At 41.9% G+C, this 17,419-nt stretch overlaps 1 protein-coding gene across 2 annotated transcripts in view; it reads left to right on the top strand.

Moving 5' to 3' along the window:
• Positions 1 to 17,419, top strand: part of pipox (pipecolic acid oxidase) — a 57,434-nt gene that overhangs the window by 20,081 nt on the left and 19,934 nt on the right. For both annotated transcript variants that reach the window (XM_043718456.1, XM_043718457.1), the window contains exons 3-4: positions 6,807 to 7,020; positions 12,732 to 12,914. In XM_043718456.1, coding sequence (XP_043574391.1) covers positions 6,807 to 7,020; positions 12,732 to 12,914 — 397 coding nt within the window. The remainder of the gene's footprint in view (positions 1 to 6,806; positions 7,021 to 12,731; positions 12,915 to 17,419) is intronic.

Genomic DNA, 17,419 nt, shown 5'->3' with positions numbered 1-17,419 from the left:
ACCACTCTCCTAAACTGTCTAAATCTTTCTGGAGCCTCCCCACCTCCTCAGTTGGCCCAACTTTGTATCATCAGCAAACTTTGCCAGAATGCTCTCAGTCCCCTCATCCAGCTCACTAATATATAAAGTGATCAGCTGTAGCCCCAACACTGAACCCTGCGAGACACAACTTGTCACTAGCTGCCATTCTGAAAAAGAACCTTTTATCCCAACTCTCTGCCTTCTGTCAGACAGCCAATCCTCAATTCATGCCAGTCACTCATCTCGTACACCATGGGCCCTCACCTTACTCAGCAGCCTCCTGTGAGGCACCTTATCAAAGGTCTTTTGGAAATCTAGGTAGATAACATCGACTGGGTTTCCCTGGTCTAACCTACTTGTTACCTCTTCAAAGAATTCTAACAGGCATGACCTCCATTATGAAATCCATACTGACTTGTTCTAATCCGACCCTGCACTTCGAAGAATTTACAAATCTCATCCTTAACAATGGATTCTAGAATTTTACCTACAACTGAGGTTAGGTTAATCGGCCTATAATTTTCCATCTTTTGTCTTGATCCTTTCTTGAACAAGGGGGTTACAACAGTGACTTTCCAATCATCTGGGACTTTCCCTGACTCCAGTGATTTTTGAAAGATTACAACCAAGGCCTCCGCTATTTCTTCAGCCACCTCCCTCAGAACTCTAGGATGTAGCCCATCCAAGCCAGGAGATTTGTCAATTTTTAGACCTTTTAGCTTTTCTAGTACTTTCTCCTTTGTAATGGCCACAAATACTCAACTCTGCCCCTTGACTCTCTTTAATTGTTGGAATACTACTCATGTCTTCCCCTGTGAAGACTGACACAAAGTATTTATTAAGTTCTTCAGCTATTTCCTTAACTCCCATCATGTGCTTTCCTGCATCAATTTGGAGCGGCCCAATTTCTACTTTTGCCTCTCGTTTGTTTTTAATGCATTCAAAGAAACTTTTACTATAATTTCTAATATTACTGATCCTCTCCTTCGTTATTTCTCTCTTTGTTATCCTCTGTTTGTTTTTGTAGTCTTCCCAATCTTCTGGTTTCCCAGTGCTCTCAGCCACTTTATAGACTCTCTCTCTTTCTATGATACAGTTCCTGACTTCCTTTGTCAGCCATGGCTGTCTAATTCCACTCCCCACCCCCCACCCCCCCAATAATTTTTCTTTTCTTTGGGATGAACCTCTGTACTTTGTCCTCAATTACACCCAGAACTCCTGCCATTGTTGCTCTACTGTCTTCCCCGCTAGGCTCTGCTTCCAGTTGATTTTCCTCTCTCATGCGCCTGTAATTACCTTTATTTATCTATAACACCATTTCATCCAATTTTGCCTTCTCTCTTTCAAATTGCAGACTGAACTCTACCATATTATGATTGCTGCCTCCAAAGTATTCCCTTACTTAAAGATCTTTTATCAAGTCTGGCTCATTACATAGCACTAAGTCCAGAATAAACTGCTCCCTTGTGGCCTCCATCACCAGCTGTTCCAAAAAGCCATTCTGTAAGCATTCCATGAATTCCTTTTTTTTGGATCCACCAGCAACATAATTCACCCCAGTCCATTTGGATATTGAAGTTTCCCACGATCATCATGACCTTGTCCTTCTGACATGCCCTATTTATTTCCTGGTACATCTTGCGCCCCTGGTCCTGACCACTGCTGGGAGGTTTGTACATAACTCCCACTATGGTTTTTTTGCCTTTGTGGTTCCTCAACTCCACCCACCCAGACTCCACATCATCTGACCCTATGTCATTCAGTGCCATAGATTTAATTTCATTCTTAACTAACAAGGCAACATGCCCCCTCTGTCCACCTCCCTGTCTTTTCGATAAGTTGTAAATCCTTGGATGTTTAAGTGCCAGTCCTGAACCCTCTGCAACCACGTCTCTGTGATGCCTACCACATCATAATCATTCAGGATGATTTGTGCTGTTAATTAATCTATTGTTACAAATACTACGAGCATTCAGGTAAAGCACCTTAATGCTAATTTTCTTATACTCATGATTTCCATCATCTCCAGTAATATGTCCTAAGTTATCCTTCCTTTTTACTTCATTCCTAGTCTGCCTTGAACTTAAACCCTGCACGCATGCTAACCTGCTGCTTATCTTCCTACTTGACTCCATACTTGCTGTTGCTTTCCCTTCCCCACCCCCGACTCTCAAGTTTAAAGTCAAAGAGGTGACATAAAGTCATAGAGAGTCATGGAGATGTACAGCACGGAAACAGACCCCCTGCTCCAACTCGTTCATACTGACCAGATATCCTAAATTAATCTGGTTCCATTTGACAACATTTGGCCCATATCTCTCTGAACCCTTCCTACTCATATACCCTTCCAGACGCCTTTTAAAACCACTTCCTCTGGAAGCTCTTTCCATGCATGCACCACCCTCTGTGTGGCAAAATTTGCCCTTTCGGTCCCTTTTAAATCTTTCTCCTCTCACCTTAAGTTCTGGACTCCCCTTCTCCATGGGAAAGACCTTGTCTATTTATCTTATCCATGTCTCTTAAAGGTACTCTGAGGAAAATAGACATCAAGGGCGGTTAGATAGGTAACATGTGTGTGACCATGACATGTGAAAGTCAGTGCTGAGAAGTTTGAGGTAATGTTGATTAGATTAGATTAGATTCCCTACAGTGTGGAAACAGGCCCTTTGGCCCAACAAGTCCACACCGACGAGTAACCCACCCAGACCCATTTCCCTGTGACTAATGAACATAATACTATGGGCAACTTTAGCATGACCAATTCACCTGACCTGCACATCTTTGGTCTGTGGGAGGAAATCAGAGCACCCAGAGGAAACCCATGCAGACATGGGGAGAATGTGCAAACTCCACACAGACAGTCACCTGAGGCTGGAGTCGAACCTGGGTCACTGGTGCTGTGAGGTAGCAGTGCTAACCACTGGGCCACCGTGGTAGCACGATCAAGGGAAGAAAGTACATCTTAAATATACAAATATAAAGGAGGTGTAAGATAAGAGAGACCCAAGGGAGCTTCAGTGGAAATCTTTGAAGATAGTAGAATCAATTGACAAAGCACTTAATAACACACATGGGACCCTGGGCTTTACAATTGACAACACAGACAAAAGCCAAGAAATTAAACTAAACCTACGTAAAGCAGTAATTTGTCCACCTTTGTCACATCGTGCCTAATCTGGGCAGCAGATTTTAGAATGGACATAAGACAATGCTGGATATGTTGAGCAGGGCTTGCAGTACGTAGAAAAAGAGGGTTCTAATCAGTGACCCTCTGACAGAACCACCCCAGCATTTTCTGTTTTTATGTCCAATTTTCAGACAAGATGATAATGGCAGAATCCCTTCTGAAACATAGAAAATAGAAACAGGAGTAGGCTAGTCAATATGAGCATGGCTGGTCATCCAACACTGTAAAGGATGTTAAGTGAACCAGATGGGTTTTTAATGACAAATAATAATTGGTCACCATTACTGCAACTATCTTTGAAGTCCAGATATATTAATTAACATTAAATTCCACTTAGTGACCATAAGACAAAGGAGCAGAAATTAGGTCATTCAGCCCATTGAGTCTGCTCTGCCATTCAATCATGGCTGATAAATTTCTCAATTCCATACTCCTGCCTTCTCCCTGTAACCCTTGACAATCACCGTGGGCAGCACGGTGGCACAGTGGTTAGCACTGCTGCCTCACAGCGCCAGAGACCCGGGTTCAATTCCCGCCTCAGGCGACTGTGTGGAGTTTGCATATTCTCCCCGTGTCTGCGTGGGTTTCCTCCGGGTGCTCCGGTTTCCTCCCACAGTCCAAAGATGTGCAGGTCAGGTGAATTGGCCATGCTAAATTGCCCGTAGTGTTAGGTAAGTGGTAGATGTAGGGGTATGGGTGGGTTGCACTTCGGCGGGGCAGTGTAGACTTGTTGGGCCGAAGGGCCTGTTTCCACACTGTAAGTAATCTAAAAAACCTATATATCTCTGTTTTAGGTATACTCAATGACTTGGCTACCACAGCCTTCTGTGGAAATGAATTCCATAGATTCACCACTCTCTGGCTGAAGAAGTTTTCCCTTATCTCTCTCCATTCTAAGAGATCCTCCAATTGCTTTAAGGCTGTGCCGTCGGGTCCTAGACTTTCCTACCATTGGAAACATCTTCCCAACGTTGACTCAGTCCAGGTCGTTCAGTAGTGGTGGGATTTGAATCCTTTTAGACTGTTGTGGTGGGATTTTAATCTTCATTAAACTTCTCCCCATTGAAAAAGGTACGCCGGGTTGAATAAGCTGTAACTGGGCTTTTAATATTGTCCTGACTGCTGTACAGCCTTGGTGGCCATGGAAGCTTAATTTTATAATCATGAAAGGTCACATTCCTCTCTTAAGATAATTAAAATGTACATCATAAGTCTATTTATGATATTTCTATTTCTAGCTTTATCCCATTTAAGGCCAAATAATTTATTCCACTGTGTAAATTTTAAATTTGGTGCCTTTTTCTTTCTAGTTTGATATTTTCTCGTAGACGACAATGTGATTGGTTACGAATAATATTGTGGTTGCTAGATGTTCAAGATTCCTTATAGAAAATGCAGGAAAGAAAGATGAAATTCTTGCTAACATGATGGCTAAATTTTTGTGGACATTTTTCTTTGATGTCAGTGATGAGTGTCCATAACCCTCATAGGAACATTTTAAATGGGCTAAGTTTAATTAAAGCTTGACTCATGTTGTAGGTGGCTGTTAATTATCGAGCAATCTTTTACTGCAGTAAGATGGATGGACAGATGAAAAAGTTAGCAAAAGGCAGTGGTGGCAACACAAATATTTCCGCAAGGCTCGGGTTAGGTGCGAGTATGGAGGGGATGGTGCATAGAATTTTATTCAATTTAATACTTGTGTCAATGGAATCAATTGGTGAATGTCATAAAGGGTGGCATGGTGGCTCAGTGGTTAAAATGTGATTGGTTACCCTGGTTCGATTCCAGCCTCGAATGACTGTCTGCGTGGAATTTGCACATTCTCCCTTTGTCTGTGTGGGTTTCCTCCGGGTGCCCCAGGTTTCCTCACACAGGCCAAAGGTGTGCAGGTCAGGTGAACTGGCCATGCTAAATTGCCCATAGTGATAGGTGCATTACTAGGGAGTAGGGGAATGGTTCTGGGTGGGTCACTCTTCGGAGGGTTGGTGTGGACTTGTTGGGCCGAAGGGCCTGTTTCCACACTGCAGGGAATCTAATCTAATCTAATCTAATCTAATCTAATCCTAAATGAAGCATGCCACAGTGAAGACCTCTCCATCTCTCTGTCAGGTGCAAACAACTCTTTATCCAAAATGGATCTGTGACAAACAACAATGGATTAAAGTTCTTGTTTTCTGCACTGATATGATGAATTTGTTACTGCAATCTCAAATGTTTTGTGTTACGGGCTCATCATAATGTAAACTCAAAATGCCAGACCATTTCTTATTTTGCCTGTTTTAGACCATGTTGTATGTTCTCGTCCTACATAGCAATATGTCAGTTAAGAACCACATAACACCAGGTTATAGTCCAACAGGTTTATTTGGCGGCACTAGCTTTCGAAGCGCTGCTCCTTCATCAGGTGGTTGTGACAAAGCAGCACTCCAAAAGCTAGTGCCTCCGAATAAACCTGTTGGACTATAACCTGGTGTTATGTGATTCTTAGCTTTGTCCACCCGAGTCCAACACCGGCTCCTTCAAATTATATCAATTAAGATATAGATGCAATTTTAAAAATCTTCATACTGAGTTTGGGTGTAAATATTCTGACTAATTTTTTTATCTCCTTCAGTCAATTCATACCGCATTCACATTGCATTCATAAATTGCTTTTTCTGTTTTGACACCTTATATGATTCCTTTCTCTCCTTGTTAGCTAACCTTTCTCAAAGAAAACTTAGCCAGTGCCAATATTGGTTTTACTGAATAGCAGGCAGGATGTTATGATATGTTCAGATTTATTGCCTTCCTGCTTCTGCCCTGATGGATGCTGTACTGAACAAATATTCATAGCTGCTATCAATACAGCTCTGCTTTAAAGAGCAGTAAAGGGCTCTCCACAATTTTTTCTTTCCTCCGTGATCAGGCATTCCCACCTTAAGCCACTGGAACCAGAGAGAAAAAAATTATCCAGCAAGGACTTTTGTGGGCTGAATAAGGCCAAGGGTGAAACCAGGCAATTCCACCTGGAAGACTTAGTTGAAGTTGCCAAGAAAGAATACCAACCCCCCTTTATCCTCCAGGCAGTCTGCACACTAAATGAGTGGATGAGGAATAGAACAGGAAGCAAATCAAATGTACCCAAAACTCCCCTAATGCCTCAGCTAGTTAAAGGATTGAATGGTTGATGCAGTGCAACTGAAAGGTTCCCAGGTTTAATCCCCAGTGACCCCTGCTAGCTGATCTCACATAGGGTAACATCTCTCTACTGCAATAGGGAAATTCTATTAAAATTAATGAAATTAATCTATCATTCATTCATCAAGGACTGAGCTTGCCCGAAAGTGTCAGTTTGATCACTGGCTAAGATCATTGACCTTTCAACTCCATTAGCACGCACAATGGAGACTCCGATATGAAGAGTCAACACTTGGGTCAAGAATCTATGTTGCCTGCAACTGTACACCAGCAAGCATCAACATCCTCTTGAAAACAAAGAGGAGAACAAGAAACTTCTGCTTTAGTTGTACTGGCATTACCAGGCTAATGCTCAAGTAAAGAAGACAAATGAACACTTCTGTTATAATGTGACTAATCTTCTGTTTATCTGAAGACAAACAGGTTTGTTGGTTCTTGGCAAAGAAGGGAACCCAGAATTTCAAGCCATGAAGTCAACATTGGTCAACAACCAGATTCCGATGGAGAGTTTCACATCTGAAGAACTTTCAAGGAGATTTCCAGCAGTAAACCTTCCAAAAGAAGAATCTGCTGTTCTTGATAAATCAGCTGGGATCTTGTATGCTGATCGAGCGTTGAAGTCTGTCCAGGTAATGTACATTCTTTCACAGGATATTAAATCAGCTCAGATCATTCCCACTGTTTGAACATAATCAAAAGTCAAGCAGAATCGGACCATTCTGCTCATAGTGGTGACATTTCTCTAATTAGTCACCGTCTGGTGATTATGTTTCCTTGAGCGTTTTTGTGGCTTTTGTTGAGTGAATTCACCTGCCTACCTTGCGTAGTTTGAGCATTGTTTCATACCACAATTTCCAACTCTAATCAGACTTCATGATACTGGGACAGTGACAGAATAGAAATGAGAGGAAGGAATATCATGGGAATTTAGCAGTACAAGGTTCAAACATGCCAGTTGTAGTTTACCTGGGTGTCGAGGAAATATGATACCTTTTGATCAATTCCTTTGGTGGATATTTATCCAAAATCTCTCAAACTCACCAATACAATTCACCCTCACTCTATCCAATGAATTACCATGGGAAGCAATCACTATCCTCTATGTAATATAACACACAGGATACAATTGAATAGCCTTCTGAGATTTGTCACAGTTATTGGACTGTTTCCTTATCCCATTACTATGGATTCATGAGACAATCTTATTAGCAGTCTCCAAAGTAAAATTCATCTGCTTTAGCTAAACAGGCATTACCCTGAAGTATTCTGAACAGCAACTGTTTGATATTGATCTCCTGTAAACTTACTCAGGTGATGATTCAATACTAATTCAGCAGTAACTATGTTCTACACAAGTGTATGCTTATGAATTAATTTAGATACTTATGACTTAGTTATTAGTGTGTGTATCTTAGCATGGAAGCATGCTAAGATTCTATTTTGCATTCACTGAGATTTTATACCATTCACATTCTAAAACTCTCTTTGGACCCAATTTGCCTTGAGTAGAAAAACGCAGAAAATTACTCTTCCTTCAGTCCTCCCTGACATTGAGATGAGGCAGCAGAACAAGCTAAGCACATTCACTTATGGCCTAAGTTTGGAATGCTTTTGTTCCTGGGCCTTGGTTATTAGTTGTCTGGAAGAGAATGCTTGGTAATTAAAGGTACTTGCTATCTCTATTGGAATGCTCACAGACCAGTCACAAGGAGTAGGTTCCGGGAGGTCATGCAAGAGTGGTCAGGAGGACAGAAACAATTTGTGGTGCTGGAAGGAGTATTCCTGATACTCATGGCCTCACACAGGACCACTGCACACTTGCTTTGGAGGTTCCTGTCTGTCTGCAGACCTGATTCAGTTCAGTATGAAAGGCAGAGCTACTTCATTGCCAGAATTCACAGAATTTTGCTTTTATTCTGTCAGAAGCAGATACAGAAAAATGCTGGAGAAACTCAACAGGTGGAAAGAGAAAAATAATTAATATTTTGAGTCATGATATGACTTCTTCTGAAAAACTGGCAGAACTCGCTTGACTAGCTTAAAAGAAGCACTCTCTGATCTCGCAGGGGGCTTGTAAAGGTGCTCACCTTCTCCCTGAAGCTGTCCCCGCCTTCTGTCAGCTACTGGCTTTCCTGTCACATGGTTAAACAGGTCAACTAAGGTCAGACCAGACTCATTATAACCGAGTAAATTGCTAAGCCGCTACCGGTCCCACTTCCATTAAATTGCAAAATAGGTGGGTAGAATTTTAGCTCCTGACCTGGCCCCAACACACCTATTTTGGGGTGTTAAAATCCAGCCAGAATATCTGAAATGGAAGATGTCCCATTCTCTGGAACAGCATCCCTGTCCTTAATAAGCATTCAGAATCTGGAGGTGATTGAGCAGGGTCAGGTCACTTCAGGGCACATGAGTTTGAAGAAACCTTTGTGGAACATCATTTTTTAAAACAATGTGTGCATCTCGTGACTTTTTGCTTTAAAATATATAAAGGCTTGTGCACACTTCTGGTGGAGGCCCAAGGAGAATCGGGAGATCACGCAAATATGGTGAAACCGGGGAATGTAGTGAAACATTGTCCAATATTAAGAAAACTAGATTAGAAACTAGTATTGCATACAATTTTTTTTAACGAGAATGGACAGAATTCAGACAGCAAGGGAAAGAAATAATGACTAAAGAGGAAACTAGAAACAAACAAAATAACAAATGCAGAAGCTATTATGGTCCCCACAGAGTTTCAATACTTTTAAAGAGAGAGTTCAATTCCTAATGTCCAACTCAATGGACCACACGATAGGATTTTGCATTTTCAAAGTCTTACTGTAATTGTAAAAATAACAAATTAAACAATACTTGGTAGGCAAATAATACATTAAAATACAGGAAGGATACCTCCTTTAATTTCCCATAAAGTGACCAACCCTGCTACGGTAATGCTTAGATCTTACTTACAGCATGCTCTTAGCTTCTAACAGGCTGCCTTTCTTCCTGTTTCACTGAGAAATAAGTTTGTTTCCCTTGGTTTTCTGAAATTGCCCAAATTGACTTCCAGCAAGAAGGCCCACTCCAACAACTCCTTTCTCTTCCAGCCATCCCAGGGTGAAGTTTCACTTTCCTTAAGTTACCACTGGTGTCATCAACCAGAGCATGTGCTTCCAACACATTCTGCCTGGTCTTTATTTCCTGCTCTTGTCTGGGGCTAACTATGTCTGTCTCTCTCTCTTTCACATTCTGCATCAATTCAGGGTCCTTCAGTCAATAAATCTGCAAGCAGCAAGAATATTTGCATCTCCTTTTGTATTCTGGTCTTAAATCTGACACATTTCAGTTGAAGTCAAAAAGTGTGGTGGTGGAAAAGCACAGCCGGTCAGTCAGCATCTGAGGAGCAGGAGAGTTGACATTTTGGGCATAAGCTCTTCATCAGGAATCACATGACTGTAGAGGAGGTTATGCTTGAAACATCGACTGTCCTGCTCCTGGGATGCTGCCTGACCGGCTGTGCTTTTCCAACACCACATTTTTTGTCTCTGATCTCCAGCATCTGTAGTCTTCACTTTCTCCACATTTCAGTTGGACTTGACCCTAGGGCCACAATCCCCTATGCACCTACGTCAATTAGGTTCATCATTGGACAGAACTAGTGGGAAGCCACATGTGGTTTTCCACTATTCCATTTTTCTAGAATTAAAGGAGACAATTTAAAACATAACCCTATTATAAAACTTCATATTCACACATGGTGCAATTCAGTCCTCTGTTCATTTAAAAATAGTATCACAGATAGAAAGGTTAATAGGCTAAGATTTGTTTAGTAGTTTGTGGGAGGTTAATGTTTATCCATTTCCTTTAATTTGTTGGCAACTATTTTTTAATTAATGGTTCAGTGGTGCTGAGAAATCAAAAGGTTAGTTTTATCAACTTTGCAATGACAAACATAATTTTCACATAGGCATGCACAAGTGAGTAAATTAGTACTGTGTTTGTTTTAAAATTGGTCAGCTAGACTTACAGGAGTCTTATCATTTTAAATAAGCCTAGAGATTAACCTCAACACAGTGTATTGATTTATTCACCATCAAGATACTGTTTGGTTCATGCAGTGAGTAAGTGTCTAAACAATGATTGATTTTTCTACTGTTCATTGTACATTTTCATCAGGATTCCACTTTTTCCAGTAGGGATACTGACTGACTTAACTCTTGATCAGCCAGGCAGAGCATAATAAAGATCAGGCACATATTGCTGCTTCTATTAAACTATTAAAGAATATATGCCAGACCTTATCCGAAATAAACAGTTTGGCCAGACTTTTTTTTCAACTTTTCAATGCATTCTGAAATTAGGTTGGTTGAAGCTATTGTTGATAGAGATTTAATGTTGTAAAACTTTCTGGTGCTCAAGGCTTCATTTTGTGAAGTCGACACCTGTTAACACTTAATATGTAATGAGGAATTCCAACCTAAAAGTACAGTTTGCAATGTTTTGTATAGGAACAGATTCTGAGGCAGTGCTGAAAGATTGTTTTCTTATTGTCCAGAGATGTGTATTAATATGAAGGCAATGACCAGACTGTATGAAACGTCTCTTGCCTCCTCCCTTGAGCTCTATGTTCTAGAGTTTCTGCTAGGCTAGACATCCCAAAGCCAAGCATGGAGGAACAGGGACAGTGTGCAATGGAAGATCTACTGATGGAGTCCTTCAGTCACCAGGTGTTACAAAGGGAGTCTCCTGGTTTTCCTGTTTTGTGAGAAGGGCTTGGGTTGCGTTGTTCAGGTCAAACAATAGTTGGAAAGTTGAGGGTTAGATGAAGAATGTTTAAGAGAATGAAGCTTGCCCTCCAATGCTGTTTCAAAACACTTCATTCCAAACAGTCATTAAAAAAAACTCAGAAAACCATTGTTTTGAATAATAAAATGTATTGTTCTGTGGCATCTAAGCAGCCATTGATTGATGCTCTTGCTGCTGATTCAATCTAGAATAAGAACCAACACATTTCCCCCATACATCAGCACCAATCCGAGTTAACGTGATTGCATTAAGCTGCCTGAACTACTTTGTGTTTGATGCCAGAGCTGGATTTAAGAGCTGCTGCCTCTCGCAGTGTTGGTGTGGGTTGGGGGGGTGGTGAAGGTAGAAACAGCAACTGAACCTCGTATTGGTGAGAGGACCAACCAAGCTCCTATGGTATAGCAAACGGAGTTAATTGCAGTTTTCAGATCAAGTCTGGTTTGTGGGGAGGACTTGGCAGACAAGAATGTATGAGGACAAAGGGGTTACAAAAATACCATAGCGCGAGAAAGAAGAAGCAAGAGGTCAAATCCTATACGGTGTAAGGAATTGCAAGTTGAATGCCTCAACTGGATACTAGGAATTCTTCAGCAGTGCATTGGGATGTGTGCAATGATAGACTGAATGGTCTCATTCTGCATCAGAACATTTCTGTGATTCCACAAATGCATAAATGCTGGATGAGAAAACCAATTTAAAAGCAATCTTTTGGAAATTAATGTACTGGTCGTACTGGAGCTCCACGTGGAAGTATATAAGACCAATCAGACTAGTATGTCTCATTCAAACATTTTACTGGCTTTTCCTTCTGAGATGTCAAGGTAAGAGAACAAACTCCATGATCTCTGGGTATGGGGAAGGATGAAGGCCATCCACTGAGGGGTGGGAGAAGTGTACTAAAGGATTGAACAAGCTTTTAGATTGCAGTTGTACATGTTTATAGCTAAATTATTATTGGCCTAATTAGTTAAAACTTAGTGGTTGGAGAAGAAAACCCAGTGTAATGCCACCTCCTGGCAAAATGTGGGTTACAAACAATTTGAAATCAAACATGAAGATTCATCCAGCAGTTTTAACATTGAGTGGGTGAGTATGCTTTAGGTGGATAATTTTAATACTTTGATGTGTTGGAGCTGAGGTTTTTATAAACGTGCTAAAAATATCCCGGAGGCGACACCTAAACCTGATTGTATTTAAACATCAATCGTACCTTTTTCTCTTTGAAATCTTCCCCTGCTTGAGCAGGGCTTGTGAAGTGGAAGTTATATATAAAACAGATTAATATATATGTGATGCATTTAACTACTTCTGTTCCACTAGGAAAGTGTGTTAAAGTAATAAAATGTCTGAGGAACTGATTAGCAGACGACTGGAAAATGAGTAAAGTTTAATCATTTAAAAAGGAAAGGGAAATGTATAATCAGTGTGAGGATAAGAAATAGATCACTTTGATATGTAGAAATATATTTTCTGGATCGTGGAGAAATAATTACTGGAAATAATGGTGTGTTCTACGTGGTTTCACAAGGCAAAATTAAATATTTTGCAGGATTTGTTCCGGAGGTTTGGAGGTACCATTTGTGATGGTGAAAAAGTTGTTGATATACAACCTGGATCTCCGGTTACCGTGACAACCACCGCAGGAATTTACAGAGCGAAGAGTCTAGTGATTACAGCTGGGCCTTGGTCGAATAAACTATTGAACCTCGTGGGACTGCAACTTCCTCTGAAGGTACAAGGGATTTATTGGATCCTACTCATAACCAAGTAACATCATCCTATCATAGGGCTCAGTCTAAAATGACCTCCAAATACATCAATACAATCAAAGCTGCATTACAGTAAAGTGTTCCAGGAATTTTCTTTGGGTGTAATATATACTGATAGTGTTGTACTCCTGGTAATCAATGGGGAATTATCACTCAATAAACTTCACAGTAATTGCTTTGCGATCATTAATCCTTACTGTAGATGTCCTTCCACAGATGCTACTAACAGAAGTCAGGCTACTTCCTATTTTCTGCTCGCCCCAATCCGAGCCCTCATCATTGCACAAACTTCATGCTCCCCCAGATATAGATTCTCTGTTGATCTACTGGAATAGGCAATTGAGCTGAAGGGAAGCTCTCCCCTGCACCCTACCCTGCGAATGCATGGTTCACTTTTACACAGTTATAGCTTGCAAACAAACTGTGTTGACTGAGCCAACCTTTTCTCTCCCCAATATTTGGAAAGCATTGCATTATTGCGATGTTTTAAGCACCTTGAAGGTTTTTACAAAGTTAAAAGCACCATTTGAATGCAAGTTGGTGATGGTGGCACTGGGGCCAATGAAAATCCAGCACTCTTGAGAATAATTGGAAGAAGAGGCAAACTGAGAGAGAGGTATGCACACTGAGGAGGAGGGGAGAGAGAAACAGCAACACACACTGGGGCTGGGTGGGGGAGAGAGCCAACAGACATTGGGGCAAGGTGGGGGGCGGGCAGAGAGAAAGAGAAAAGCAGTGTTATGCCTCATACTCAGTGTGTCAGTATATTTTTAAGAAACACATTATGTCAGCATGCCTTGCAAGAGACATGGTCGTGGGCATGTGACCTGAGGGTATATGGGTCTCAGATTCTATCTTAACTTAAAGAATGTTGCTTTTTGGAATGGGAAGTTTAATGTACAGATCTAGGTACTAAAGCGTCTGTGAATGTAAATGTACATAATAGAGAACTGTAATAAGGGTTTGCTGGGTGTTTCAATACCAAGGGCTGCACAGTGGTTAGCACTGCTGCCTCCCAGCACCAGGGACTTGGTTTCAATTCCACCCTCAGGCGACTATCTGTGTGGAGTTTGCACATTCTCCCTGACTCTGGGTGCTCTGGTTTCCTCCCACAGTCCAAAGATGTGCAGGTTAGGTGGATTGGCCATACTAAGTTGCCCCATAAAGTCCATGGATATGCAGGCTAGATGGATTAGCTATGGAGAAATGCTGGGTTACAGGGATAGGGTAGTAGGGGATGGGTCTGGGGGTTGGGATACTCTTTGGAGGGTCATTGTGGACTCAGTGGGCCAAATGGCCTGCTCCTACGCTGTGGGGATTAAAAGTTACTCACGTTTGGATTCTGACGCTATTAGAAATAACAACAGCATTGGTACGCCAGGTGAAAATGGCATACTGTAGGTAAAACCTGCAGCTGAGCACACTGAGGAAGAATGGGCAGATGCAGCAGCAAGTGGGGAGGTAAACAGGGGAAAAGGCAGACAGAAAGACTGAAGAGACACTGTTCATGTGCTAAGTGTAGTTTTGTGTTTTATTTGAGGAATCAGGCAGCTTTGTTTTTTTTTGTTGAGGCCAGTGAGTGCCTTCCCTCAATGTGGGTTTTGATCATGTGGTGTGAAAGTCCGAAGCAGTGTCAGTGATCCAATATCACATGATCAGATTTCTAGGAATATGTCAAACCAGAGTTGGTAACCCCAGCCAGATGCTCAGAAACCTATTACCATGCAGATGTGCTTTTGAAACAATATCATTTCCCGATGCCTGACACTCTGGCCAATGGATTCATGCACTTCCCCAAGTCCAGAGAATATTAGCACAGCTTGAAAAGTTAAAGCAGAAAGGAGATTTTGTAAATTTGCATTCTTATTAAAGCTTTGTATGATAGGCATGTCAACCAGAGAAGTGGTTTGTGGAGTCAGTTGCCTGATCTATTAAAGCAAGCAGGCAGTAACGTAATTCAGAGGAAGGTCCGACCTCCATGACCTCCCATCTGGGACACTGTAACATGAAAGGCCTGAATCAAAAATGCCAGATTATAAAATCTAACTTCAAAGCCAAGAGACTCGGAAAGGGATATTGCTGGAGAGAGAAAACCAATAAAAACGATAGAGCTGATTTTCAGCACCATCTGATGAAAGGTCATTGCCCTGAAATGTTGGCTTTGCTTCTCTCTCCACTCATGCTGCTTAACCTGTTGGGTATTTTACGCGATTTCTGCTTTTATTTCAGATTGCAGCATCCTGCATGTCATTTAATCTAACATTTGGTTACATCCTGACTCTAAAGGCTGATAAAAATTGAATGAAAGCCACGTACACGTGAATCCTGTAATCCATTCGATGTTTTTCAATTTCATTTACAGTCAACCCTGATCCTAAGCTTACATGAACAAAATCCAAGCTGTTCCTTTTGAATTACTTAGCAAATCTCCAAAGCATCTGATAAACCGACCTAAACAACCTCTTTTGAAGAGTCATTAAAATCAAAGTTCTTTTTTTATATTTTGATCCCACCAGGGTTCAGCTTCTCAGTATTTAAAACAAAAACGTTTCAGTGAGATAGAGATTGCAAAACCATTGCCTCATCTTAGGGTTTAGGTGACAATTATCACTTGAGCTTCATTTTTGTAATTAATGCTATCATTAGAGATTGATTCCTTATAAATATTCCTAGAGGTATCCCGTTTCCTTAATGTTAACTAACACCCTCATTGAACTAAAATATAAAAAAAAGCTGGAAATATTCAGTCGCTCAGTCAGGCAGCATGTGTGGTGAAAGTAACAGAATTGATGTTTGGAATTCTTGAATGAGTGGGCTATGGTGAGAAAATTGAGAGAATCTCATGAAAAGTCAGGTAAGGCCTTTCTCAGTGTCGGAAGCACCATTTTCCAAGAGAAATCTGGACATCAAGAGGAGATTCTCACTAGTGAACAGTGAAAGGCCGATTAAACAGGAGTTATTAGTCATTATCACATCATTTTGACTGAATCTTGTCTTATTGGTACACAACTTCCTATTCTACCACCTGCTGGAGAGAAAGCAGATGCTGAGAATTCCCGACATGTAAGTTAGTCTGGGTATCTGGTGATTCCAGCTTTCGGCTTGAACTTTCAGATCTCTACCTCGGACATTTGGCATCAACTTTTCAGGGAAATAGTTTCACTCAACCCCTGTTCACATCAGACACATGCCTCTGCACTGCCAGCCTGCACTCTGGGACACGCTATCAATTATCATTGCAATGCTGCCGCAAGAGTACTATGTACAGGGAGGGGTTCCCTGCTCATGGATTGCACCAGGTGCCAGGCTGCTCCCTTGGTCTATTAGAGCTCACTCACCTCACTCCTACTTGAGTGCTCACAGCATCGCTGCCTTGCCTTGGCTTTTAACACGTTGCCCCCCTGGGTTATTGTGAACAGGTGACCGATATTCCTGTCTGGTTTTGCCTTTTAGTACAGACACAAAACCAGCAGGTTTCTCATGGTCATCAGCAGTTGACAGTGAAAAGGCGTGGATATGTTGCTTCTGTGCTTCACCAGATCCCTCACCCCCCCCACCCCCCCAGCCCCCAGCAATAGCTTACGCTGTAAGCACAATGAGTAGGCTTCAAGCCTCCAGAGACTCCACCCCCAATTCTGAGGATAGCCCTCTGTTAAGTGAAGAGAGGCAGCCTTCAGTGGGGGGGTGCCCAGGCACAATAAGTCAGTTCAGAATTTAGACATAAGTTGGGGGGCACGGTGGCACAGTGGTTAGCACTGCTGCCTCACAACGCCAGAGACCCCGGTTCAATTCCCGCCTCAGGCGACTGACTGTGTGGGGTTTGCATATTCTCCCTGTGTCTGCGTGCGTTTCCTCCGGGTGATCCGGTTTCCTCCCACAGTCCAAGAATGTGCATGTTAGGTGAATTTGCCATGCTAAATTGCCCATAGTGTTACGTGCATAGGCAAATGTAGGGGAATGGGTGCGGGTCGATGTGGACTTGTTGGGCTGAAGGGCCAGTTTCCACACTGTAAGTAATCTAATCATCTAATTGGGGAAGGCCGGGTCAGGGTCCACCTTAGTAAAGCCCAGATGCTGGGCCAAAGTCAGTCCTCAGCTGTATGGTCAAGGGATTAGCAGAGCATTGGTTGGGAGATCACTGAGTGCATTCAGGGGTCTGGGCAGTCATCACCTGGGGCTGTCCAGCCTAGTCAGTAAGGTGGGAGTGGGGGGGGAGCATATCTGTGCTATGGGTTTTGTGGGCAAGATGTGACATTGTTGTAGTCAGGAAAATGGGAGATCTCAGCACTGGGGATGGGAGGCAGCAATTTGGGATGTGGTGCACATACACGCACACACACAATATATATATATATAAACCACCAGTGAGGCTGAACAGCTTCCACATGAAGAGGTCACAATTGAAAGTGTCCTCAGGATGTATAAGAGATAGAGGAAATCCAGGGTCTACCATCTTCTATGCCATTTC

The sequence above is a fragment of the Chiloscyllium plagiosum genome, chromosome 28 (genome assembly GCF_004010195.1).
Source record: "Chiloscyllium plagiosum isolate BGI_BamShark_2017 chromosome 28, ASM401019v2, whole genome shotgun sequence".
Classification (NCBI taxonomy): domain Eukaryota; kingdom Metazoa; phylum Chordata; class Chondrichthyes; order Orectolobiformes; family Hemiscylliidae; genus Chiloscyllium; species Chiloscyllium plagiosum.
This window is presented reverse-complemented; position numbering and strand designations above follow the sequence as displayed.